At 44.8% G+C, this 27,126-nt stretch overlaps 1 protein-coding gene across 2 annotated transcripts in view; it reads left to right on the top strand.

Annotated features, from left to right (window-relative positions):
* MSRA (methionine sulfoxide reductase A) overlaps positions 1-27,126 on the top strand; it is a 581,463-nt gene that overhangs the window by 372,235 nt on the left and 182,102 nt on the right. For both annotated transcript variants that reach the window (XM_082249518.1, XM_082249519.1), the window contains one exon: positions 24,433-24,539. In XM_082249518.1, the coding sequence (XP_082105644.1) occupies positions 24,433-24,539 (107 nt within the window). The remainder of the gene's footprint in view (positions 1-24,432; positions 24,540-27,126) is intronic.

Raw genomic sequence — 27,126 nt, 5'->3', positions numbered from 1 at the left:
CAGTGCTTTAAGTGGCCCAAAAGAAGTGCCGGTACTCTATTATAGCCTATAAATTTTGTCGCCCCCCCACCCCACATCAGGGTCCCCACAGAGCACCCCCCTGGCCTGGGCTGGGACTCCGGAGCAGGGGGACTCACTGGTGGTGACTGGTCTGGCTCTAGAGTGGGAAATATTCTTGGGGGGGGGCAATTGAGGGTGCAGATTTCCAAAATGAGCGTAATAAGGCGCACGAAGAGGTGGCGGAATGCTCAAGAGCCATATTTGGAAGTGGCGGTAGGCAGTGCATACCGGCCCACTTAAAGCACTGCCTGTAGCTACTCCTTTGTTATCTTGGCTGTGTGCTTAGGGTTTTCCTGTTAGTAGATAAACCTTCGCCCCAGTCTGAGGTCCAAAGTGCTCAAAGTGCTCTGGAGCAGGTTTTCGTCAAGCATGTGTCTATACATTGCTGCATTAATCATTTCCTCAATCCTGACTAGTCTCCCAGCTCCTGCCACTGAAAAACATCCCCACAGCATGATGCTGACACCGCCATGCTTCACTGTAGGGACGGTATTGGTCAGGTGATGAGCGATGCCTGGTTTCCTCCAGACATGACGCTTGCCATTCAAGCCAGAAAGTTCAATCTTTTTTAATCAGACCAGAGCATTTTGTTTCTCATGGTCTAAGAGTCCTTCGGCTGCCTTGTGGCAAACCCCAGGTGGGCTACCATGTGCCTTTTACTGAGGAGTGGCTTCCGTCTGGCTACTCTACCATACAGGCCTGATTGGTGGAGTGCTGCAGACATGGTTGTTCTTCTGGAAGGTTCTCCTTTCTCCACAGAGAAACACTGGAGCTCTGTCAGAGTGACCATCGGGTTCTTGGTCATCTCCCTGACTAAGGCCCTTCTCTCCTGAACACTTAGTTTGGCCGGGTGGCCCACTCTAGCGAGAGTCCTGGTGGTTCCAAACTTCTCCTATTTATGGGTGATGGAGGCCACTGTGCTCATTGGGACCTTCAATGCTGCAGACATTTTTCTGTACCCTTCCCCAGATCTGTGCCTCCATACAATCCTGTCTCTGAGGTCTACAGACAATTCCTTGGACTTCATGGCTTGGTTTTAGCTCTGGTAAGCCCCGGTAACTGTAGGACCTTATATAGACAGGTGTGTGCCTTCCAAATCATGTCCAATCAACTGAGTTTACCACAGGGGGACTCCAATCAAGTTGTAGAAACATCTCAAAGATGACCAGTGGAATCAGAATGCACCTGAGCTCAGTTTTGAGTGTCATGGCAAACGCTGTGGATAGTCATGTACATGGGATTTTTTTCGTTTTTTATTTTTAATAAATTTGCAAAGATTTTAAGCAAACGTATTTCTCCTTGTCATTATGGGGTATTTTTTGAAGAATGTTAAGAAAAATAATGAATGTAATCCATTTTGGAATAAGGCTGTAACATAACAAAATGTGGAAAAAGTGAAGTGCTGTGAATACAATCCAGATTCACTGTATATATAGTAACAAAATAAAAATATAGGAATGCAAAATCTGTATTGAAATGCTGGAGGGCTCTGGATGGAGCTGGGTGTCACTGTGGGAGGATGGGGCTTCTGGATAGGGTTAGGAGAATAAGTAGCAAATTCAGTGGTCTTGTTGGGGATGAGGTTTCTCGAGGGGTCTCTCCAGGAGGCTGGGGAGCTTGCAGGGGCACTGTAAGAGATTGGAGGGCATTACTTGGACTAGGAGGTGCTGTGCGAGGTTGAGAGGCATTGTGGAACACTGTTGGCCATCTGGAGCATTATGAGGGCTGGAGGCTCTGAAGCAAGCTGGGGGGCACTGTAGGGGGCTGAGTGGCATTTTGGGAGGATGGGGGGGGGGGACTGTGGGGGCTGAGTAGAACTGTGAGGGGGGGGGGGTTAAAGTACTTTATGAGCAATTATTGGAGATTGCAAGCACTGTGGTAGTTTGAGGGATCTGTAGCTGGCTAGAGGCCAGGAGAGAGGCCGCAGCCCCGCAGCAGGCAATGACTTGGTGGTTGAGAACTACTTACTTATATGCATTTGCAAAATAAAAAAATAAATAAAAGTGAAATAAAAAAAAAAAAAGGCTCTGATGGGAAAAGGGTTAACGAGGTGGCACAGTTTGCTCACAAATAGGAACCAACTTAGCTAATCCCCAAAAGTCATCTTATCTACTTTCTACAATATTATTTCTTATAAATATTAATAGCCTGTTAAGTGTTGCACTGTTAGAAACAGATCCAGATCTTTTTTTTTCGAAGCAACCTGCTGAGTTAGCGATTTTCAAAGCTCTTACAGCAAAGAAGCCTTTCCATATTTGGAGGTTAAATCTCTTTTCCTCCAGTCACAAAGATAATATATTGACCTTAGAATTACCTGAGAACTCACCCATGACTCTGTGATCTTTAAGCCAGTTCCCTATGTATTTACGGACTCAATTTTCCAAGTCTATAGATCTTAACTTGTACCGTGAACTTCACCCTTCAGTAAGGAACTGTGTTAAATGCTTAATGTAATATGCTATAAAATTCCAAATATATACGTAAGCAACAACCCTTTTGTCAATGTTTCCGTTCACTTTCTCATTTAAAGCGGAGATCCACCCTGAAAAACATTTTTTAGCTAAAAATACCCCCGGGACAGTCAGGGCTAGTGCATTTCAGCAACGATAGCCTCTGAACTGTCCCCTGTTTCACTTACCTTTTAGAAGAAATACTTACCTCGAAAATGTCTTGTCCAGCGCTGCCATCTCAGGTGTGGGCAGCTGAAGCCGGAGTGTCCTCTTCGGTGACGTCGGAGTCCCAGAATGCCCTGCACCGGCCCTGCTCGTCACTTCCGGTGCAGCGCGTCATCAATGCACAGCTTCTGGGCATGCCCAGAAGCTGTTTAGCAGGGAATGATGTGCCTGCACCAGAAGTGACGAGCAGGGCCAGTGCAGGTGCATTGACTCCTGGGAGCGATGACGCTCATCTCCCATGAGTCAATGCAAGCAGGAAGAGATGTCGCGGGCCGCGGCCACAGAGGGAGGAAGAGGAAGGAAGGTAAGTATATTTTCTTTAAAAACAAGGTAAGTAAATTAAAAAAAAAAAATTAAACTATCCAATACTTTTTCAGGTAAAAAAAAGCAAGCGGATGGTGCAAAGTTGTTTTAGAGGCTGGAACTCTGCTTTAAGTCAAATAAATACATTTAATTTGTACATATGAGCAGGTTCCAGTACTCTGACCTATCAGCAGGCTTCTTTGGGTAGATTTTTTTCTATTCCAGGAGTATAATTTGGGCAGGTTCCATTCTTTTATCAGAGGGCTTCTCTCGACGGGTTCTGAAGGCTCCTTTGAGCAGGTTTCATTCATCTGACCTATCAAAAGACTCATTTGGGCAGGTTCCATTCCTCTGTTCCATCCTGTCCTGTCAGAGGACATCTATGAGCTGCTTCCTTTCTGTCTTCTCAGGGGGTTCCTTTGAACAGGTTCCATTCCTCTGTCCTGTCACAAGGCTTCTTTGGGCAGGTTTCATTTTTTTTCTAGGGAGTTATTTGGGCAGTTTCTATTCTTTGTCTTCTTTGGCAGCATTCATTTCTTTGTTCTGTTAGCATCAGTGCTATAAGTGGGCCGGTATGCACTGGTACTCAGTACCGCCACTTCCAAATATGGCTCTTGAGCATACCTCTCCATGTGCCTTAGTGTACCAGTACGCTCTTTTTGGACATCTGCGCCCTCAATTGCCCCCCCCCAAGAATATTTCCCACTCCAGAGCCAGACCAGTCACCACCAGTGAGTCCCCCTGCTCCGGAGTCCCATCCCAGGCCGGGGGGGGGGGGGGTGTGTGCTCTGTGGGGACCCTGATGTGGGGTGGGGGGGGGGGGGCGACAAAATTTATAGTCTATAATAGAGTACCGGCACCTCTTTTGGGCCACTTAAAGCACTGGTTAGCATGTTCCCTTGGGCAGGTTCTATTCCTCTGTCCCATCAGAAGGCTTGTTTCAGCAGATTCCATTTCCCTGTTCCTTCAGGGGTTTCCTTTGAGTAGGATTCCATTTTTTTCTTCTTCTGTCAGTGGAGCCAGGCTCTATTCTTCTGTTCTGTGCTGTCAGCAGGCTCTATTGGTCAGTTATCAATTAATTGTCCTCTCAAAAGGCTCCCTTGGACAGTTTTCATTTCTCTGTCCCGGAAGGCTCCTTTGGGCAGATACCTTTCTTTTGTCAAGATACTTCTTTGGGCAGGTTCCATTCCTTTTTAAAGGGGAAGATTTTTGGGCGTGTTCTATTTCTTTGCCTGTAGGCATCTTTTAACAGGTTCCATTACTTTGTAATGTCAGCAGGTAGATTTCTTTGCTGTGTCTTGTCAGAAGACTTCTTTTGGAAGGTTCCATAATCTTACCTGTCAGAAGGCTTCTTTGGAAAAGGTAAATTTCTCTATCCTGCAAGAAGGCTTCTTTGAAAATGTTAAATTCCTCTATCCTGCCAGTAGATTTCTTTGGGAAGGTTTAATTCCTCTATCCTGCCAGTAGGTTTCGTTGGGAAGGTTTAATTCCTCTATCCTGCAAGTAGGTTTCGTTGGGAAGGTTTAATTCCTCTATCCTGCCACTAGGTTTCGTTGGGAAGGTTTCATTCCTCTATCCTGCCAGTAGGTTTCGTTGGGAAGGTTTCATTCCTCTATCCTGCCAGTAGGTTTAGTTGGGAAGGTTTAATTCCCTTATCCTGCCAGTAGGTTTAGTTGGGAAGGTTTCATTCCTCTATCCTGCCAGTAGGTTTAGTTGGGAAGGTTTAATTCCCTTATCCTGCCAGTAGGTTTAGTTGGGAAGGTTTAATTCCTCTATCCTGCCAGTAGGTTTCGTTGGGAAGGTTTAATTCCTCTATCCTGCCAGTAGGTTTCGTTGGGAAGGTTTAATTCCTCTATCCTGCCAGTAGGTTTCGTTGGGAAGGTTTCATTCCTCTATCCTGCCAGTAGGTTTCGTTGGGAAGGTTTCATTCCTGTATCCTGCCAGTAGGTTTCGTTGGGAAGGTTTCATTCCTCTATCCTGCCTGAAGGTTCCATTTGGGCAGGTTTTATTTTTCTAACCTGAAGGAAGGCTTCTTTAGGAAGGTTCTATTCATCTAACCTGTTGGAAGGCTTTTTTGGGCAGTTTCCGTTCTTCTATCCTGCCAGAAGGCTTCTTTGAGCAGGTTCCATTCCTCTGTTCTGTCAGAAGTTCCCTTTAGCCAGGTTCTATTTATCTAAGATGTCGGAAGAATTCTGGGAAGGTTACATAATTTGACCTGCCAGAAGTCTTCTTTTGGATGGTTCCATTACTCTGTCCTGTAAGAAGGCTTCGTTGGAAAGGGTAAATTTCTCTGTCCTGTAGGAATGCTTCTTTGCAAAGGTTCTATTCCTTTATTCTGCCAGTATGCTTCTTTGGGAAGGTTCTGTTCCTCTATCCTGCCAGAAGGCTCTTTTTGGAAGGTTCTGTTTATCTAACCTTTCGGAGGACTTTTTTGGGAAGGTTCAGTTCTTCTATCCTGCCAGAAGGCTTCTTTGGGAAATTGCCATTCCTCTATTCTGCCAGAAGGCTTCTTTGGGAAATTGCCATTCCTCTATTCTGCCAGAAGGCTTCTTTGGGAAGGTTCTGTTCCTCTATTCTGCCAGAAGGCTTCTTTGGGAAGGTTCTGTTCCTCTATCCTGCCAGAAGGCTCCTTTGGGAAGGTTCTGTTTATCTAACCTGTCGGAGGACTTTTTTTGGGAAGGTTCAGTTCTTCTATCCTGCCAGAAGGCTTCTTTGGGAAATTGCCATTCCTCTATTCTGCCAGAAGGCTTCTTTGGGAAGGTTCTGTTCCTCTATTCTACCAGAAGGCTTCTTTGGGAAGGTTCTGTTCCTCTATCCTGCCAGAAGGCTCCTTTGGGAAGGTTCTGTTTATCTAACCTGTCGGAGGACTTTTTTGGGAAGGTTCAGTTCTTCTATCCTGCCAGAAGGCTTCTTTGGGAAATTGCCATTCCTCTATTCTGCCAGAAGGCTTCTTCGGGAAGGTTCTGTTCCTCTATTCTGCCATAAGGCTTCTTTGGGAAGGTTCTGTTCCTCTATTCTGCCAGAAGGCTTCTTTGGGAAGGTTCTGTTCCTCTATTCTGCCAGAAGGCTTCTTTGGGAAGATTCTGTTCCTCTATCCTGCCAGAAGGCTCCTTTGGGAAGGTTCTGTTTATCTAACCTGTCGGAGGACTTTTTTGGGAAGGTTCAGTTCTTCTATCCTGCCAGAAGGCTTCTTTGGGAAATTGCCATTCCTCTATTCTGCCAGAAGGCTTCTTTGGGAAATTGCCATTCCTCTATTCTGCCAGAAGGCTTCTTTGGACAGGTTTCATTCTTCTAACTTGCCAGAATGCTTCTATGGACAGGTTTCATTCTTCTGACCTGACAGAGGGCTTCTTTCGACAGGTTCCAGTCCTCTGTTCGGTCAGCGGGTTCCTTTTAGGCAGGTTTTATTCAGCTGACCTGTTGGAAAGCTTCTTTAGGAAGGTTCTGTTCTTCTATCTGATCAGAAGGCTTCTTTGGAAAGGTTTCATTCCTCTATCCTGTCAGAAGGTTTCTTTGGGAGTGTTCCATTCCTCTGCTCATTTAAGCAGGTTCTATTCCTCTGTCTTCTCCGAGGGTGCCTTTTGGTAGGATACCATTCCGCTTTCTGTCAGTGGGCTACTTGGGCAGACTTAATTTCTCTTTGCTGTTCTGACCTATCAGCAGGCTTCTTTGGTCAGGTACAATTTTATTGGCCTCTCAAAAGGCTCCTTTGGACAAGCTCCATATCTCTGTCCTATCAGAAAGCTCCCTTGGGCAGATATCTTTCCTTTGTCAGGGGGCTTCTTTGAACTAGTTCCATTTTTTTTTTCAGGGGAATTTTTTGCCCAGGTTTTATACCATTGTCAGTGGGCTTGTTCCATTACTTCCTTCTATTCCATTGTCAATGGGCTTGTTCCATTACTTCCTTCTATTCCATTGTCAGTGGGCTTGTTCCATTACTTCCTTCTATTCCATTGTCAGTGGGCTTGTTTCATTACTTCCTTCTATTCCATTGTCAGTGTGCTTGTTCCATTACTTCCTTCTATTCCATTGTCAGGTTCCATTACTTAATTCTATCAGCAGGTACCTTTGGGCAGATTCCATTGTCAGAAGGCTCATTTGACCAGGCATTCCTGTATCTCCTGCATTCCTGGGTCACCCAGCGACCCCAAAGCATTCTTAGTTGCCTAGTGACCTCACAGCTTCTTTTGACCTCGCAGCGTTCTGTCTCACACAGTGACCCCGGAGCATCCTGTGTCTCCCTGTGACTCTATTGCACCCTGGGTGCTGGTGTGTTGGGTCTGGTGTCTCTTATCTTCCTCTTGACAATACCCCTCAGATTCTCTATGGGGTTTAGGTCCGGCAAGTTTGCTGGCCAATCAAGCACATCATCATCATGGACTGTGAAAAATGTTGTATTTAATTTGGAAGTCAAGGTCCTGGAGTCTGGAGGAAAGGTGGAGAGGCACAGAATCCAAGTTGCATGAGGTCCAGTGTGAAGTTTCCACAGTTATTGATGATTTGGAAAGTCATGCCATTTGCTGGTGTTGGTCCACTGTGTTTTATCAAGTCCAAAGTCAGTGCAGCCCTCTACCAGGAAATTCTACAGCACTTCATGCTTCCCTCTGCAGACCAGCTTTCTGGAGATGCTGATTTCATTTTCCAGCAGGACATGACACCTGCCCACACTGCCAAAAGTACCAATAGCTGGTTTAATGATCATGCAATCATTTGGCTTGATTGGCCAGCAAACTTGCCTGACCTAAACCCCATAGAGCAGGGATCTCCAAAGAACATCCCTACAGCTGTTGTGGAACTAAAATTCCCATGTGGCATTGTGAAACTCTGACATTCACAGACATGACCAGGCATGATGGGAATTGTAGTTCCTAAACAACTGGAGGGCCAAAGTTTGGAGACCCCTGTCATAGAGAATCTGTGGGGTATTGTCAAGAAGATGAGAGACACCAGACCCAACAATGCAGATGAGATGAAGGCCACCATCAAAGCAATCTGGGCTTCCATAACACCTCAGCAGTGCCACAGGCTGATCGCCTCCATGCCACGCCGCATTGATGCAGTAATTCATGCAAAAGGAGCCCCGACCAAGTATTGAGTGCATACTATACTGTACATGGACAGACTTCAGTAAGCCAACATTTCTGTATTCAAATTTTTTAATTTATTGGACTTATGTAATATTCAAATTTTCTGAGATACAGAATTTTGGATTTACACTAGCTGTAAGCCATAATCATCAAAATTAAAAGAAAGAAATGCTTAAAATATATTACTCTGTGTGTAATACATCTATATAAAATATGAGTTTCACTTTTTGTATTTAATTACTGAAATAAATTAACTTTTTGATGATATTCTAATTTTATGAGATGCCTCTGTATATGTATATATATTTATATATTTTTTTTTTTAGGTTTTACAAAAAAAAAAAATTCTAATCATTTGCACACAGCAGGTTTAGTGGTCTATAGTTGCCATGAATAATAATAGAAAAATAATAAAGAATAACAGCTGCAGAAGCACTGTATTATTACGTCCAAACAATGCAAGCTACATTTTGTATTTTTGCTCTTCGCCTGTAATAGACGTCCTTTTTTGACTAGAATGGCCGGGTTCTTTTGCCGCACGCGATCGCAGAGACAATAAGAAGCGGCAGCTTTTCGGAAGAGCGCCGGTCTTTTCATGTTCCCTTTCATCGGTGCCAGCGCGTAATCTCCCTTGTATGTTTCCAAATAGCTCCACTCTGGAGGCTTTATGTCCCTCGTCTATATGGCCTATTTTGCTGTGATTTATATATAGAAATCTCATAATCTTGCGCTGCTGAGATAGCCACCCTTTGAGGCCGCTCGCTGTTCTGTGTTGAAAGTCGGCGCCGTTAGATATCCAGATATTTTAGAAGTTTGGCAGCTTGGCCCAAAGAAAAAAGAAACTTTCTAAAACTGGAGCTTTTCAGATACTTTGTATAGTTGAGAATTGAATTGCAACTCCGTCTTTTTTTTTTTTTTTGGAAGGTTTGTATTGCCATTTGTGTTGCTTCATGTTTCCTGTAATACCAGGTGCACTATTATCACCTTATGTACTATATGAGCATTAATTTTTGGTTTTGTGTTTTTTTCTTTTTTTTTTTACTAACAATTAGGCCATTAATTATATTTGTCCTATTATCCCATTTTAGGGCTTTTTAACAATGTCGGATATCTTTTTAGCAAAAACCTGTGTATTGAAACAGTAGGAAGTTTTTTTTTTACATGGTAATTGTAACGGAACTGCGACCCACACTGTGTTTGTGGGCTTCCATCAGTATACGGCTTTTTTCAGTCTTGATATGAAATATCCTAGCCCCCCCCATACAAAGCTAGCCGACAACTTAGCTTGTACAAGTTTTGGAACCTTCTCTTTTATTGAACAGTCACACAGAATTTACATCCCCCTCCTGATCAGATTACCCCGTCAGGTCAGGGGTTGCCTGATTACATGATCATATGCAGATGAAATTGTATACAGCAATAGAATTAACCTGAACTAATTATCTAGCCATCTGGACAGAAACAATATGGGAGTTCAATAACAATGGGACAGACAGGCTTAACAGAATCCACATCACACCTCAATACACAGACAATAGGAATAGACCACCATTGACAGACTGTCTGTCACTGATATTGAAGTACAATACACATTATCAGAAGTGTAAACACAGAACCCCCAGTAGATAACAGGTGAGTAAATCAGCATATTCAACAATGTGTGGAAGACAGATGGTTGAGCTGATGATATTAGCATCTGTTATAAGTCTGACTGTGTGAAGCAGTGTTCATAGGTTTCTTGAGATAAATATCACTGTCCCATTTGAAGTAATCCAAACCATATTCTCAGTGTCTATTAAGTATCTGTCTTTCACATCCAGTGACGGTGAGTACCGTCACGGTAATATTACAACATTCGTGTTTACCACTTCTGGTCTGAGCCAATTCTGGCATTTATTCTACATGTAAAAAACATATTTTTTTTCTATAAAACAACTTGGAACTCCCAAACATTGTCATTTTTTATTTTAGCAGAGGCCCTGCCCTAGAGAATAAAATGGTGGGCATTGCATATTCTTATGTCACACAATATTTGCGCAACCTTTTTTTAAAAGGCAAAATGTTTTGTAAAAAAATACACCTTAATAGTTTTTAAGGCACAAAAAATCATTATAATACCCAATTGTTTGGTAGAAAATAAAGGATGGTGTTACGCCAAGTAAATGGATACCAAACATGTCATGCTTTTAAATTGTGTCTGCTGCACCACACATGTGAGGTATCCGCCGCAAACATTTTAGCACCAGACCTCCTGTGTAATGCTAAACTCAGTAGCCGCTCTGATTACTTTTACTTTGTGCAGAATTGCCAGCCCTAAAAGAGAAGCTGCAGCCATGACGGAGATATCACCCTTCCCATCCAAGAACGTTTAAATGACTTTTTATTTCCTATTTCAAATCAGATACTTTTTAGATTTTTAATTAATACAGGGAGTGCAGAATTATTAGGCAAATTAGTATTTTTGAGGATTAATTTTATTATTGAACAACAACCATGTTCTCAATGAACCCAAAAAACTCATTAAAGCGGAGTTCCAGGCACAAAAACGAGATTTTTCTTTTGTGCCCCTCCGCTAGGTATGCCTCACCTGAAAAGGAATTGGGTAGTTATTTTTTTTTTGTTTACTTACCTTGCAATTGAAGATCGAAGATACTCACCTCAGAGTACTTCCTCCCTCGGAGCCGCGGCTCACCCCGTCACTTCCTGCCTCGCTATGATTCCTGGGAGCTGAACGTCACAGCTCCCAGGAATCAATGCGACGTCACCGGCCCCGCTCGTCATTTCCGGGCGACGCCGCATTCCCCTGCTAAACAGCTTCTGGGCATGCCCAGAAGCTGTGGAGGAATGCGGCGTCGCGCCGGAAGTGACGAGAGGGGCCGGTGCTGCGCATTCTGGGACAAGAAGACGCGGAAGAAGACACAGAAGAGGACCGCGCCGGCTTCAGCTGCCCACAAGAGAGATGGAAACGCTGTGGAAGAAATTTTATAAGTAAGTATTTCTTCTAAAAGGTAAGTGCGAACCGGGACAGATCAGAGGCTAGCCATTGTGGAATGTACTAGCCCTGACTGTCCCGGGGGTATGTTCATTAAAAAATGACATCTGTGCCCGGAACTCCGCTTTAATATCAAAGCTGACTATTTTTGGAAGTAGTTTTTAGTTTTAGCTATTTTAGGGGGATATCTGTGTGTGCAGGTGACTATTACTGTGCATAATTATTAAGCAACTTAACAAAAATCAAATATACAGTATACCCATTTCAATTATTTATTTTTACCAGTGAAACCAATATAACATCTCAACATTCACAAATATACATTTCTGACATTCAAAAACAAAACAAAAACAAATCAGTGACCAATATAGCCACCTTTCTTTGCAAGGACACTCAAAAGCCTGCCATCCATGGATTCTGTCAGTGTTTTGATCTGTTCACCATCAACATTGCGTGCAGCAGCAACCACAGCCTCCCAGACACTGTTCAGAGAGGTGTACTGTTTTCCCTCCTTGTAAATCTCACATTTGATGATGGACCACAGGTTCTCAATGGGGTTCAGATCAGGTGAACAAGGAGGCCATGTCATTAGCTTTTCTTCTTTTATACCCTTTCTTGCCAGCCACGCTGTGGAGTACTTGGACGCGTGTGATGGAGCATTGTCCTGCATGAAAATCATGTTTTTCTTGAAGGATGCAGACTTCTTCCTGTACCACTGCTTGAAGAAAGTGTCTTCCAGAAACTGGCAGTAGGACTGGGAGTTGAGCTTGACTCCATGCTCAACCCGAAAAGGCCCCACAAGCTCATCTTTGATGATACCAGCCCAAACCAGTACTCCACCTCCACCTTGCTGGCGTCTGAGTCGGACTGGAGCTCTCTGCCCTTTACCAATCCAGCCATGGGCCCATCCATCTGGCCCATCAAGACTCACTCTCATTTCATCAGTCCATAAAACCTTTGAAACATCAGTCTTGAGATATTTCTTGGCCCAGTCTTGACGTTTCAGCTTGTGTGTCTTGTTCAGTGGTGGTCGTCTTTCAGCCTTTCTTACCTTGGCCATGTCTCTGAGTATTGCACACCTTGTGCTTTTGGGCACTCCAGTGATGTTGCAGCTCTGAAATATGGCCAAACTGGTGGCAAGTGGCATCTTGGCAGCTGCACGCTTGACTTTTCTCAGTTCATGGGCTGTTATTTTGCGCCTTGGTTTTTCCACACGCTTCTTGCGACCCTGTTGACTATTTTGAATGAAATGCTTGATTGTTCGATGATCACGCTTCAGAAGCTTTGCAATTTTAAGAGTGCTGCATCCCTCTGCAAGATATCTCACTATTTTTGACTTTTCTGAGCCTGTCAAGTCCTTCTTTTGACCCATTTTGCCCAAGGAAAGGAAGTTGCCTAATAATTATGCACACCTGATATAGGGTGTTTATGTCATTAGACCACACCCCTTCTCATTACAGAGATGCACATCACCTAATATGCTTAATTGGTAGTAGGCTTTCGAGTCTATACAGCTTGGAGTAAGACAACATGCATAAAGAGGATGATGTGGTCAAAATACTCATTTGCCTAATAATTCTGCACTCCCTGTACATGTTAATATTTTATTTCAAGCTATAACTTTTATATTGTTGTGTGGTGACCCTGATGAAGGGGGAAGTGTCCCCTGAGAGGTGTTGTTTCTTGTTTTTTTATTTCAAGTTATAAACTTTTATACTGTTGTGTAGTGACGCTGATGAAGGGGAAAGTGTCCCCCGAAACATGTTGTTTCTTTTTTTTTTCCAAGTTATAAACTTTTAAACTGTTGTGTTGTAATCCTGATGAAGGGGGGAGTGTCCCCTGAAACGTGTTCTTTCTATTTTTTATTTCAAGTTATAAATTTCAGTGTCACCTGCGGGACCAAGTGACGGGGAGCGCCCTGCTGAGGTTGTGAACCCAACGGCTGATTGCTGAGGGTCGATAGCTCAGAGAAGCAGCTACACAGGGTTGCTGCCACAGTCCTGGACAGGGAGCTAGAGCATAAGATTCTCCAGGGCGCAGAGTCTAAGAGCCAGCAGGTATTTACCAGAGCCTCTAATGGTGAGGATAGGCTTGGCTGCAACTGACTCCAGGTTGCGGCCCCCCAGCTCACGATCATGGCTGGTTTAGGTGGATGAAGAGGAAGCAGCAGTCCAGGACAACAAAGGATAGTGGGGAGAACAAGCCAAAGGTCGGGTTAACAAGCAGACAGGGATGGTCAGAAGGTCGAGCTGAAGGTTGGGGCAACAGGTAGACATGGATTGGTCAGAAGGTCGAGCTGAAGGTTGGGGCAACAGTAAGACATGGATTGGTCAGAAGGTCGAGCCAAAGGTCGGGGCAACAAGCAGATAGGGATGGTCAGAAGGTCGAGCTGGAGGTTGGGGCAACAGTCAGACAGGGATGGTCAGAAGGTCGAGCCGAAGGTAGGGGCAACAAGCAGACAGGGATGGTCAGAAGGACGAGCCAAAGGTCAGGGCAACAAGCAGACAGGGATGGTCAGAAGGATGACCTGAGGTTGGACAATAAGCAGACATGGATGGTCAGAAGGTCCAGCCAAAGGTCGGGGCAACAAGCAGACAGGGATGGTCAGAAGGACAAGCTGAAGGTTGGGGCAACAAGCAGACAGGGATGGTCAGAAGGACAAGCTGAAGGTCGGGGGAACAAGCAGACAGGGATGGTCAGAAGGGCGAGCCGAAGGTTGGGGCAAAAAGCAGACAGGAATGGTCAGAAGGACAAGCCGAAGGTTGGGGCAACAAGCAGACACGGATGGTCAGGTGAACAAGCCAAAGTCAGTACATGGAGATCAGATGTAGAGCACACGGCAAGAATTCACATAATTGTTGCTCGGACAAAGCTGGCTTGTGGTGCACGGTTAATATAGCGTTTCCTATCGGAGGCTGGGGTGCAGCCATGCTGAGAGAAGATTACTTAAACACACAGGTGTGAGAGCACGGTCCCTAAAACTGGTACACAGACCAGAGAGGTAAGCAGACAGTCAGGGCATGAAACATTACTGCAGATTCATGACAATAAACTTTATACTATTGTGATATGACCCTGATGAAATGGGCATTGTCCCCTAAAACATGTTGTTTCTGTTTTTATTTCAAGCTATAGAATTTTATAATGTTGTGTTGTGACCCTGATGAAGGGGAAGTGTCCCTTGAAATATGTTTTTTTTTTCTTTCAAGTTATAAACTTTTATACCGTTGTGACCCCGATGAGGGGAGTGTCCCCTGAAATGTATTGTTTCTCTTTTTATATCAAAGTATACATTTTTATAATGTTGTGATGTGACGCTGATGAAAGGGGGAATGTCCCCTGAAACGCGTTTTCTTTTTTTTATTTAACGTTATAAACTTTTATACTGTTGTTTTGTGACCCTGATGAAGGGGTGAGTGTCCCCTAAAACATGTTGTTTCTTTTTTATTTCAAGTTATAAACTTTTATACTGTTGTGTTTTGACCCTGATGAAGGGGTGAGTGTCCTCTGAAACATGTTGTTTCTTTTTACATTTTTAATTAATAAACTTTTATACTGTTGTGATGTGACCCTGATGAAAGGGGGGAATGTCCCCTAAAACATGTTGTTTCTTTTTTTATTTCATCTTATAAAGGTTTATACTCTTATGTAGTGACCTTGATGAAGGGTGGAGTTTTCCTGTGACTTGCGTTCCTTCCTTTTTTCAAGTTATAAACTTTTGAACTGTTGTGTTGTGACCCCTGAAATGTGTTTTCTTTCATTTTTTTTCAAGTTATAAACTTTTATACTGTTTTGACCCTAATTAAGAGGGGGGGGGGGTGTCCCTGAAATATGTTGTTTCTCTTTTTATCTCAAGGTATAAACTTTTATACTGTTGTGATGTGACCCTGATGAAAGGGGAGTGTCCCCTGAAACGTGATGTTTTTTGTTTTTTATTTCCAGTTATAAACTTTTATACTGTTGTGTTTTGACCCTGATGAAGGGGAAAATGTCCCCTGAAACGTGTTGTTTCTTGTTTCTTTTTCTTATTTCATTTTATAAACTTTTATACTGTTATGCAGTGACCCTGATGAAGTCTTTGCAGGTTATTTTATTGGCCCCTGGAGTCTCTTTTCCTGTGTGTGTTGTCATAGACAGGGGTCCTTTTCTACAGAGAAAGTGCAGGAGTGTTCCTAAGAAGCAGCAGATGGTACTAAGAGTGGAGTGTACCTAAGAGGCAGCAGGAGGTACTAAGAGTGGAGTGTTCCTAAGAGGCAGCAGAGGGTACTAAGAGTGGAGTGTACCTAAGAGGCAGCAGGGGGTACTAATAGTGGAGCGTACCTAAGAGGCAGCAGGGGGTACTAAGAGTGGAGCATACCTAAGAGGCAGCAGAGGGTACTAAGAGTGGAGCGTACCTCCCCAGATCTCTTCTATACCACTATTGTCGGATCTGGGAGGTGGTAGCGTCCAGGCTTCGGTGCCCTCCATTTCACACATTCACCCCTCTGTGGCATAACAGCGCACTACACGAGTTCCTTTCCATCCCTGACCTGTCGATATGGAGCGGGAGGGGCATCCTTCTCCTTAGCCATATCTCCACGACCACTGGTCTGCGGTCTTACGAGGCCTTGCAGGATCAGTTTGCGATCCAGGGCCCCATGCACTACAGATACTTACAGCTCTCCCATGCCTATAGATCTCAATTCCCTGATGGCCCTCCTGAGCTAGAATCGGTTACCACCCTTGAGATTGTTAAAAGTACAGCACCCAGTCACCTTATTTCCATGTTCTACTCTGAACTTCACACACCTTCCTCGACCACCTTGGCTTTTGCACTTAAGACCCGCTGGGAGCGCAGTGTGGGGGCCATGGAGGATGAGGAATGGGAGGATGCCCTGGAGACGTGCCGCAGAGTGTCGCCAAAACTGTCGGATCGCCTAACTCAGACCTTCATAATACACCAGGCTTATCTCACCCCACTTAGACTGTCCAAATATCACCCTGACTTGGTCCCTTCTTGTCCTATGTGTGGAGACCCTGACGCCTCCTTCTTTCATCTCTTGTGGAGCTGTCCCCAATTACAGACTCTATGGCAACAAGTAGTCACATTCCTCCATGACAAGATGGGGTCTCCTCTGCAACTCTCCCCTAAGGAGTGTCTCCTGGGGGTTTACCCAGATGGAGAGATGCCCAAATCCACTGTCATATTTCTTCAGGAAACTTTGTTTATAGTACGTAAACTGATAGCCAGGAGGTGGATGAGACCTACTCCTCCTACTCTAGGTTTGTGGATTAAGGAGGTTAATGGTGTCATCCCATTTCATAAACTTTTGTATAAACATAGGGGGTGCCCTCAGAAGTTCAACAAGATTTGGGACAAATGGGTGCAGTGCCCTGATACGGCTCGGTAATGCAGTGGGTAACTATTCTATGTTGGCCGCCCCTGGTAATTCAATATTTTCTGTTCGAGGGTTGGATCGACGGAGAGCCACTGACTACTGTTTTGTTTTTTTACTATGCCTGTTCTGTCTCTCGGTGCTGATTATTTTGTATATTTGTATTTTTTGTACCCCAATGTGTTATGAACCTGATTGCAGTTTCAATGCACGGTTTATTTTTGTATTGTACCAAAAATTTCAATAAACCTCACTGTTTTGAAAAAAAAAGAGTGGAGCGTACCTAAGAGGCAGCAGGGGGTACTAAGACTGGAGCGTACCTAAGAGGCAGCAGGGGGTACTAAGAGTGGAGCGTACCTAAGAGGCAGCAGGGGGTACTAAGTGTGGAGCTTACCTAAGAGGCAGCAGAGGGTACTAAGAGTGGAGCATACCTAAGAGGCAGCAGGGGGTACTAAGAGTGGAGCGTACCTAAGAGGTAGAAGAGGGTACTAAGAGTGGAGGGTACCTAAGAGGCTGTAGAGGGTACTAACAGTGTAGCGTACCTAAGAGACAGCAGAGGGTGCTGAGAGTGGAGTGTACATAAGAGGCAGTAGATGGTACTGGCAATGGAGCATACCTAAGAAGCCACAGTGGGTACTGAGAGTGGAATGTATCTAAGAGACAGCAGAGGGTACTAAGAGTGGAGTGTACCTAAGAGGTAGCAAAGGGTACTAAGAATGTAGCATACCTAAGAGGCAGCAGAAAGTACTGACAGTGGCGTTTACCTAAATGGCAGCAGAGGGTACTAACAGTGTAGTGTACCTAAGAGGTAGCAGAGGGTACTAAGAGTGGAGTGTACCTAAGAGACAGCAGAGGGTACTAAGAGTGGAGTGTACCTAAGAGGCAGCAGAGGGTACTAAGAGTGGAGTGTACCTAAGAGGTAGCAAAGGGTACTAAGAGTGGAGTGTAGCTAAGAGGTAGCAGAGGGTACTAAGAGTGGAGTGTACCTAAGAGGTAGCAGAGGGTACTAAGAATATAGCATACCTAAGAGGCAGCAGAGAGTACTGACAGTGTAGTGTACCTAAAAGGCAGCAGAGGGTGCTGAGAGTGGAGTGTACCTACGGGGTGGCAGAAGACACTGAAAATGGAGCATATTTAAAAAGCAGCAGAGGGTACTGAGAGAGGAGCGTACCTAAGAGGAAGCAAAGGGTACCAAGATTGGAGTGTACCTAAGAGGTAGTAGAGGGTATTAAGAGTGGAGTGTGCCTAAGAGGTAGCAGAGGGTACTGAGAGAGGAGTGTACCTAAGAGGTAACAGAGGGTACTGAGAGAGGAGTGTACCGCAGAGAAAGCAGAGGGTACTGAGAGAGAAGCATGCCTAAGAGGAAGCAGGGGGTACTGAGAGTGGAGTGTACCTAAGAGGCAGTAGAGGGTACTGGCAGTGGAGCGTACCTAACAAGCCCCAGTGGGTACTGAGTGGAATGTATCTAAGAGACAGCAGAGGGTACTGAGAGTGAAGCGTAGCTGGCTAGACACCTGCCTAAAGACAAGGTGCACAGGGGCATTCTAAGAGTTGCTGGATGTTTTGGGGTGCTGAGGAGCACTCTGGAGCCATTAGATGACACTAGGTACTTTAGGGCAAACTGAGGTGTCAGGGAGTGCCATGTGACACTGAAGTCACTAGCTTACACTGGGTGCTCGGGGGTGCTCAGGAAACACTGCAACACACAGGAGTGAGTAGAGGACACTGGATTTTCTGGGGTACGCTGGAGTCTTAGGAAGAATCACGGCACAACAGAATTACTAGATAACACAGGATGCTTTGAGGTCCACTTCAGTCACATGGCACATGGGGAACAGATGACAGTGTATGCTTGGGGGAATGGAGGGGGGGGGGACACTGGAGTCACTGGGCACACTGGGGTCACTAGCTGAGAACGGTATTCTCTGGAGTGCACTGGAATCTCAGGGCGCACCAGGGTCAATAGTTGACACTGACGTCTGTGAAATGCACGGGAGTCTTGGGGTGCGCAGGGATGTGCTGGAGTCACTAATCTTACAGAATGTTGTGATATGCTCTGGTGTGTGCCGGAAAGTGAGGACAGCTTCATTCAACCTGGAAGAGTGAGGACAATGTCGTTCAACCTGGAAGAGTGAGAACAACATCATTCAGCCTGGAAGAGTGAGGACAACCTCATTCAACCTGGAAGAAAGAATGAGGACAACCTCATTCAACCTGGAAGAGTGAGAACAACGTCGTTCAACCTGGAAGAGTGAGGCAAACGCCATTCAACCTAGAAGAGTGAGGACAATGTCATTCAACCTTGAAGAATGAGGCAATGTTGTTCAACCTGGATGAGAGAGAACAACATTGTTCAACCTGGAAGAGTGAGGACAAAGTCGTTCAACCTTGAAGAGTGAGGACAGTGTCATTCAACCTTGAAGAGTGAGGACAGTGTCGTTCAATATTGAAGAGTGAGGACAGTGTCGTTCAATATTGTAGAGTGAGGACAGTGTCGTTCAATATTGAAGAGTGAGGACAGTGTCGTTCAACCTTGAAGAGTGAGGACAGTGTCGTTCAATATTGAAGAGTGAGGACAGTGTCGTTCAATATTGTAGAGTGAGGACAGTGTCGTTCAATATTGAAGCGAGAGGACAACGTTGTTCAACCTGGAAGAGAAAGGACAATGTCATTCAACCTGGAAGAGACAGGATAACGTCATTCAATCTGGAAGAGTGAGGACGTCGCTCAACCTGGAAGAGTGAGGACAATGTTGTTCAACCTGGAAGAGTGAGGACAATGTTGTTCAACCTTGAAGAGTGAGGACAACGTCGTTCAACCTTGAAGAGAAAGGGCAATGTCATTCAACCTGGAATAGAGAGGATAACGTTGTTCAATCTGGAAGAGTGAGGACAACGTCGCTCAACCTTGAAGAGTGAGGACAATGTTGTTCAACCTGGAAGAGTGAGGACAATATCATTCAACCTTGAAGAATGAGGCAATGTTGTTCAACCTGGATGAGAGAAAACAACATTGTTCAACCTGGAAGAGTGAGGACAACGTCATTCAACCTTGAAGAGTGAGAACAACGTCATTCAACCTGGAAGAGTGAGGACAGCATCATTTAACCTGGAAGAGTGAGGACAATGTCGTTCAACCTGGAAGAGTGAGGACAGCATAATTTAACCTGGAAGAGTGAGGACAGCATCATTTAACCTGGAAGAGTGAGGACAACGTCGTTCAACCTGGAAGAGTGAGGACAGCATAGTTCAACCTGGAAGAGTGAGGGCAGCGTCAATCAACCTGGAAGTGTGAGGAAAACATCATTCAACTTCACCCTGTACAATGCATTCCTGAACATTGCACCCTTTACAATGCATTCCCAAACCTTGCACTCTGTACAAAACCTCTCACTATACACCCTATAGTTTTTTATTATGCTTTTGAGCAGCTATTAAAAAGGTGGGGTATACATGGACAGGGCAAAGGGGGTGGAGTCAGGGGCGGAGCCAAGAGGCAGCAAAATGAGGTTTCGCCTAGGGTGTCAAAAATCCTTGCACCAGCTCTGTGCATTGCACTCACATACATGATGCAGGGGTTGTCACCCTTAAGCTCCAGTCTGGTGACTCAACCTAGGCTGAGAGGATGTCATAAGTCTGCTGCAGGCAGGAGGAAGCATTTCCTTGACCCCCCCCGCCACTGCCCCCAGTAATCAGACTGCAACAGGGGCCTGGAACTTCACAGACAGCAGGATTTACATGACTGTGTCATATTTGAGCCAGCATCTCAAGTGGGTGGTGACCCTGGATGACCCCCAAATAAAGATGGTGCTGTCGTGGGGCAAAACACTAGACAAAGGCATTGGTCAGGGGGGAGATCTGTGACCTCTGTGAGAGGTAATGAATATCTGGGAGTGTCACAACTGATACATTTTTTAGCATGCAGAATCCATCTGAAGCTAGATTGTCCACTTTAAACCATTTCCTTCTAATTGTGTGCAGTGAAATGTGCGTGCAGCAGTAAGCGACCCATGAATGCGGGGTGGACTCTGAGCGGCCCCGCGGACTGGACCCCTGGGCTGGCTGCTGCCGCTTGCCCTCCTTTCCCCCCTCCAGGGGAATGTACAGGGTTAATCTGCTGCACTGAGGCTCTGCAGGCGCTGAGGCTTGTCACCATTCATCATGGTTTACCAGTGATCACCGGCAGCCAATGTCAGGCTCCTCATCCTCTGTGAGGTCACCACTTAGAGTGGAGAAGGATTTTAAGGGATAAAATGGAACTTTAAAAAAAAAAAAAATAATAATAATATATTAAGACATATTTTAGCAGCGGATGCGTCCCAACCTACTATAAAAATATTTTTTAGAAAGAAATACTAAAAAAATTAGAAACAAAATTTATTAAACTTTTTTTGCAATTTTTATGAAATTTCCACACCCCCAGATATTTACCCCCCCCCCCCCCCTCCAAAAAATAAAAAATGACCAGCAAAGTCTGGTAATTTAAAATAATACTACATAAATTCTTCTATGTAAGGGAGTGGAATGAGAAAGCATTTTAGGAGAGCTTTAGTTCCACGTTGTGACGCACGCAGGGGAACAAAATCGGCTTGTGTAAATAATTGGCATAACGTCAAGGTAAGGTCAGGTTGGCGAGGATACAAAATAGCTCGACAGTGACTTTTTTTTTTTACATGTTTGCAATCACTTAAAATCTACTTGATGTGGCGTTCATTTCTGTGAACATTTGGTGCTTGTTCAGTAAACGCAAATGTCATCCAGATTATCCAAGGTCAATTTTGGGACCTTGGGGGGGATTTTTTTTTTTTTTACAACTGTATTTTAAATATCTTTTTTTCAAATATAATTTTTATATTTTATTATATTTAAAATTTGAAATATTATATTGGTATTTTTATATTTTATTTATGTTTTGTAATAATAATAATTACTATTATTATTATTACTACTAGTAGTAGTAGCAGCAATATTAGTATTAATATTATTATTTATAATAATAATGTTATAGATGTTTTTAATATACATTTATATTTGTATATTTATTTTTTATTATTTATTCATTTTTCGTTTATAGTTTACTTCAATATATTTTATTTACACTTTTTTTTCTTCATAGGGGGCCTTTTGTTTCAGGCACATTTAGATCACATTTATATCTGGAGGGATATTAGTTGTATAGGAGGGGGTCAATAGCGATCAACCAAGAAACTCCCACCCCATTCGATTAATTTTTCGCCTTTTAGAGTCCTATAGAGGATGTATGGAGGGGTCGCCAAGTATCTGCAGGCATGCAATCATTGCTCAGTATGATGATAACCATCCAGGCGGAGCAGATAGGCCGGTGTCTGTAGGCTTCTTAAAGTGCAGTAAATTCCTAAGACCAGAAAACTTATTTATATTTATGCCTAGTGCTGCCAATTACAAGTCTGGGTTCAGTGTTGCTGAGGAGTACTCAGTGCCCAGTGTTGCTGAAGAGTACTCAGTGCCCAGTGTTGCTGAAGAGTACTCAGTGCCCAGTGTTGCTGAGGAGTACTCAGTGCCCAGTGTTTTTGAGGAGTACTCAGTGCCCAGTGTTGCTGAAGAGTACTCAGTGCCCAGTGTTGCTGAAGAGTACTCAGTGCCCAGTGTTGCTGAGGAGTACTCAGTGCCCAGTGTTGCTGAGGAGTACTCAGTGCCCAGTGTTGCTGAGGAGTACTCAGGGTCCAGGGCTGCCGAAGAGTACTCAGTGCCATTGCTGCCAGAGTACTCAACAGTACAGTGTTGTTGAGGACTTCACATTGCCCCGTGTTTTTGAGGAGTACCCAGTTGCCAGAGCTGCTCAGGAGTATGCAGGGTCTAGTGCTGCAGAAGAGTACTCAGTGCCCAGTGTTGCTAAATGGAACTCAGTGCCCAGTGTTGCTGGGGAGTACTCAGGGCCCAGTATTGCTAAGGAGTACTCAGTGACCAGTATTGCTAAGGAGTACTCAGTGACCAGTATTGCTGAGGAGTACTCAGTGCCCAGTGTTGCTAATGAGTACTCAGTACCCAGTTTTGTTGGGAGTACTCAGTGCCCACTGTTGCTGAGGAGTACACAGGGTTCAGTGCTGCAGAAGAGTACTCAGTGCCAGTGCTGCCAGAGTACTCAATGTACAGTGTTGCTGAGGGGTACTCATTTCCCAGTGCTGCTTTGGAGTACACGGTGCCTAGTGTTGCTAAAGAGTGTTCAGTGCAGTGTTGCCAAGGAGTGCTCAGTACCCAGTTTTGTTGAGGAGTACTCAATGCCCAGTGTTGTTGAGGAGTACTCAGTACCCAGTGTTATTGAGAAGTATTCAGTGCCCACTGTTGTTGAGAAGTACTCAGTGCCCACTGTTGTTGAGAAGTACGCAGTGCCCAGTGTTATTAAGAAGTACTCAGTGCCCAGTGTTATTGAGAAGTACTCAGTGCCCAGGGTTATTGAGAAGTACTCAGTGCTAAGTGATGCTGAGGAGTACTCAGGGTGCCATGATGCAGAAGAGTACTCAGGGCCTAGTGCTGCCAAAGAGTACTTAGTGTTCATTACTGCTGAAGAATACATAGTGCTCAGTGCTGCTAAAGAGTTCTCAGGGTCCACTACTGCTGATAAGCATTCAGTGTCCAGTGTAGGGCTGGGCGATATGGCTGAAAACTGTTTTACGATATCAGTGTTTCATATCGGTCGATATCGATAATTATTGATATTTTTTATTACCCATTTAAAATAAGGACCCTAGGGTGAGAATGCAGGGCGGCGGGCATGGTACAGGAGAATGCAGGGTGACTGGCATGGTGCAGGAGAATGCAGGGTACTGGCATGATGCAGGAGAATGCAGGGTACTGGCATGGTGCAGGAGAGTGCAGGGCACTGGCATGGTGCAGGAGAATGCAGGGTACTGGCATGGTGCAGGAGAATGCAGGGCACTGGCATGGTGCAGGAGAATGCAGGGTACTGGCATGGTACAGGAGAATGCAGGGTACTGGCATGGTGCAGGAGAATGCAGGGTACTGGCATGGTGCAGGAGAATGCAGGGTACTGGCACGGTGCAGGAGAATGCAGGGTACTACATGTCACCGCGCACGCGCCGCCGCCGCTCGGGAGAGGCCAGGAATAGCCGAAATTACACGAGCGGTGGCGGCGCGTGCGCAATGACGTGGCGGCGCCGGGCAGCGCCATTTTTAAAGCTTAAACCCGTCGGAGCGGACTTATAGTTCAAAGTCTTTTATTGCTATCGGAAATGTCACTTTCTCTATCGCTCATTGACAGACGTAGTCCTCGGTGATACAGCACCTTCGGGCCTTCTAGATTTGGATTTGATTTCCATTTTCCCACCCCTCATTTGTGATACTGCTCTGGGACTTCCCGAAGGTGCTGTATCACCGAGGACTACGTCTGTCAATGAGCGATAGAGAAAAATGGATTTTTGTAAAATCTTACCGTAAAATCCTTTTCTCTTAGCTCATTGACAGACGTAGTACCCGCCCCTCTGTTTTTGAGTTGGGTTGGGTTAAATTCTCTAAGCACTGCTTTTGTGACATAACTGATTTGCTGTGGCGGAGAGAGAGAGGATATACCCTCGGGGACTGCCCCTGGGGTGTGGCCAGAGCATTTTTCATTTCCTGTCTAGTCCTACTCCTGTGGAGGCAACATAACCCGAAGGTGCTGTATCACCGAGGACTACGTCTGTCAATGAGCTAAGAGAAAAGGATTTTACGGTAAGATTTTACAAAAATCCATTTATTGCGATACATATCGGTATCGTTTTATCGCCCAGCCCTAGTCCAGTGCAGTCGAGAAGTACTCATTGCCCAGTACTTGGTGTCTAGTACTGTTGGAGGGAATTCGGTGCCCAGTCCTACCAATGAGTTTTCATAGCACAGAGTTATATACACTTGAATGGTAAAATGTTTTATTAGCAGAGATCAAATTTTTTGTTTTATTTGTTTCAGGGATGCGTCAGGGTAACGATGTTGGAACAATGTATCGCTCTGCAATCTACACCTATAACAAGGAACAGTTGGAAGCTGCCTTGAAATCCAAAGAAGATTACCAGAAGGTAGGAATAAGAGAATTATACACATCACTGTACATTGCTCTGAGAGATGTATAGACCATTATAATATGCAGGCCTATTGTTATGCTAGCGCCTTCAGCTAGTGACACCCCTGAAGGTTAAGTTCTCCAGTCTACAGGAAAGAAAGGGGGGGGGGGGGTTGGTCTAACAAAGTGAACATCTATCTCTACCCAACCATTAATTGGTTAAGAGCATCATATATAACCAATGCATTGTGGGTTAAAGAATTCCCCCTTCCTCAGGACGTACGCAACATATGTTTATTGAATTCAAAATGGAATACAGCTGGAGACCTGAATTAAGGCTAAATTGGAGGACTACTGTGTCCTAACTGGAATGTGAACAACCAGCTGTTCAAACCCTGAAGAAGGGGAAAGTCCTTCTTCCCCTCCGAAACGCATTGGCTGTATCAGTTGCTCTTAACTAATAAAAGTTTTAAAACGCTTTTTAAGTGATATGAACATTTTTACAATAAATGAGATACACATTAAATATGTAAGGATTAGAATACCTCCTGTAATACCTCCTGATGTTACATCTGTTTTATGGTGGTCTGTACTTTAACCTGGTCAACATTTAGCCTATTTATGAGGAGCAAGGGAAACTAGTTGCTTAATCCTTATCATTTTGGACATTGATCAAGTTGGTTGGAACATCCAGTTGCCAGTGATTGTGTAGACCCCTGGTACCCAATCTGCCCAAGGCAGCACAAGAGATACAGTATGTCACCAGCCCACCAAGGATCTCCATTTAAGGGGCCAACACTTTATTGCATGGTCACATCACAGCAGAAGATAGGCACATGCCTTATGAAGGGGTCCTGCGTGGCTCCAAAATGTCGCTATCTTCTGTGATCATTTAATAAAGCGTCAGACCCTTAAATGGGGTTCCTTGGTGTGCTGGTGACTTATCTCTTGCCTTGAAGTCTTTCCAGTCTCCAGCTGGTGATCGCTACATCACCCACTCACTCTTCAGAACCTATGTGTTGGAAATACTACTTTCAGCCTGCCTGAGTGGCACATAAGGCCACTTGGTACTTGTTGTGTGGCCCTTGGATCCCAGCAGTCTCTAGCAGGAGTGGGAGCATTTATTTGTAAAGCGATAATAGCAGTGACCTCTGCTAGCCTCATGGATGTCCCCAGTCTGTTGCTTATCTCCAGTCTCTAACCAAACCTGTAGACGGTCTACAGTCTCTGACCATCATCTTCCCTGGTATGTATGCAGTCTCTGACAATTCTCTTTAGTATTTCACACACTGAACATGATGTGTGGCCCCTTAGTGATGTCAGGAGTCACAGTTGAAGCTTCCTATACCTCATAAGTTGACAATCACTAGTGTAGGCACGTCCACTTGTCAGATGACTGTGTAGACTCCTGGTGCCCAGTTTGCCGAGGGCCACATGAAGCCACTTGGTATGTGGCCCTTGGATCTCAGTAGTCTCTAGCAGGAGTGAGAGTATGTATTTGTAAAGGGGTAATAGCCGTGACTTCTGCCAGCCTCATGAATGTCCCTAGTCCCTCGCTATCTCCAGTCTCCAACCAAACCTGTAGTTAGTCCAGTCTATGACCATCATCTTCCCTGGTATGTATGACAATCCTCTTTATTATGCACACACTGAACATGGATTGTGGTCCCTTGGTGTTGTCAGGAGCTATAGTTGAGGCTTCCTATACCTCATAAGTTGACAACCACCAGTATAGGCACATCCACTTGTCAGATGACTGGGTAGATCCCTGGTGCCCAACCTACCAAGGGCCATATAAAGCCCCTTGGTACTTGGTATGTGGCCCTTGGCTCTCAGTAGTCTCTAGCAGGAGTGGGAGCATTTTTTTGTAAAGGGGTAATAGCCATGACTTCTGCTAGCCTCATCAATGTCCTCAGTTCCTCACTATCTCCAGTCTCCAACCAAACCTGTGGCTGGTCCAGTCTCTGACCATCATCTTCCCTGGTATGTATGCAGTCTCTGACAATCCTCTTTAGTATACACACACTGAACATGGAGTGTGTCCCCTTTGTGTTGTCAGGAGCCACAGTTGAGGCTTCCTATACCTCATAAGTTGACAGCCACCATTGTAGGCACATCCACTTGTCAGATTACTGTGTAGATCCCTAGTGCCCAACCTGCCAAGGGCTACATGAAGCCCCTTGGTACTTGGTATGTGGCCCTTGGATCTCAGTAGTCTCTGCAGGAGTGAGATCATTTTTTTGTAAAGGGGTAATAGCCGTGACTTCTGCTAGCCTCATCAATGTCCCCAGTTCCTCACTATCTCCAGTCTTCAACCAAACCTGTAGTTAATCCAGTCTATGACCATCATCTTCCCTGGTATGTATGCAGTCTATGACAATCCTCTTTAGTATACACACACTGAACATGGAGAGTGGCCCCTTTAGTGTTGTCAGGAACCACAGTTGAGGCTTCCTATACCTTATAAATTGACAACCACTGGTGTAGACGAACGTATGCTCTTGGTTGTGCAATCCTGAACCTGGATATGGGTGCCAAACAACTGAGCCCAAACTTTTAGACTGGGCCCTCCTGATTTGGGCACTTCTCTAATTGGGTGGAAC

This window comes from Pelophylax lessonae (assembly GCF_965119305.1).
Source record: "Pelophylax lessonae genome assembly, chromosome: 3".
Classification (NCBI taxonomy): Eukaryota; Metazoa; Chordata; class Amphibia; order Anura; family Ranidae; genus Pelophylax; species Pelophylax lessonae.
This window is presented reverse-complemented; position numbering and strand designations above follow the sequence as displayed.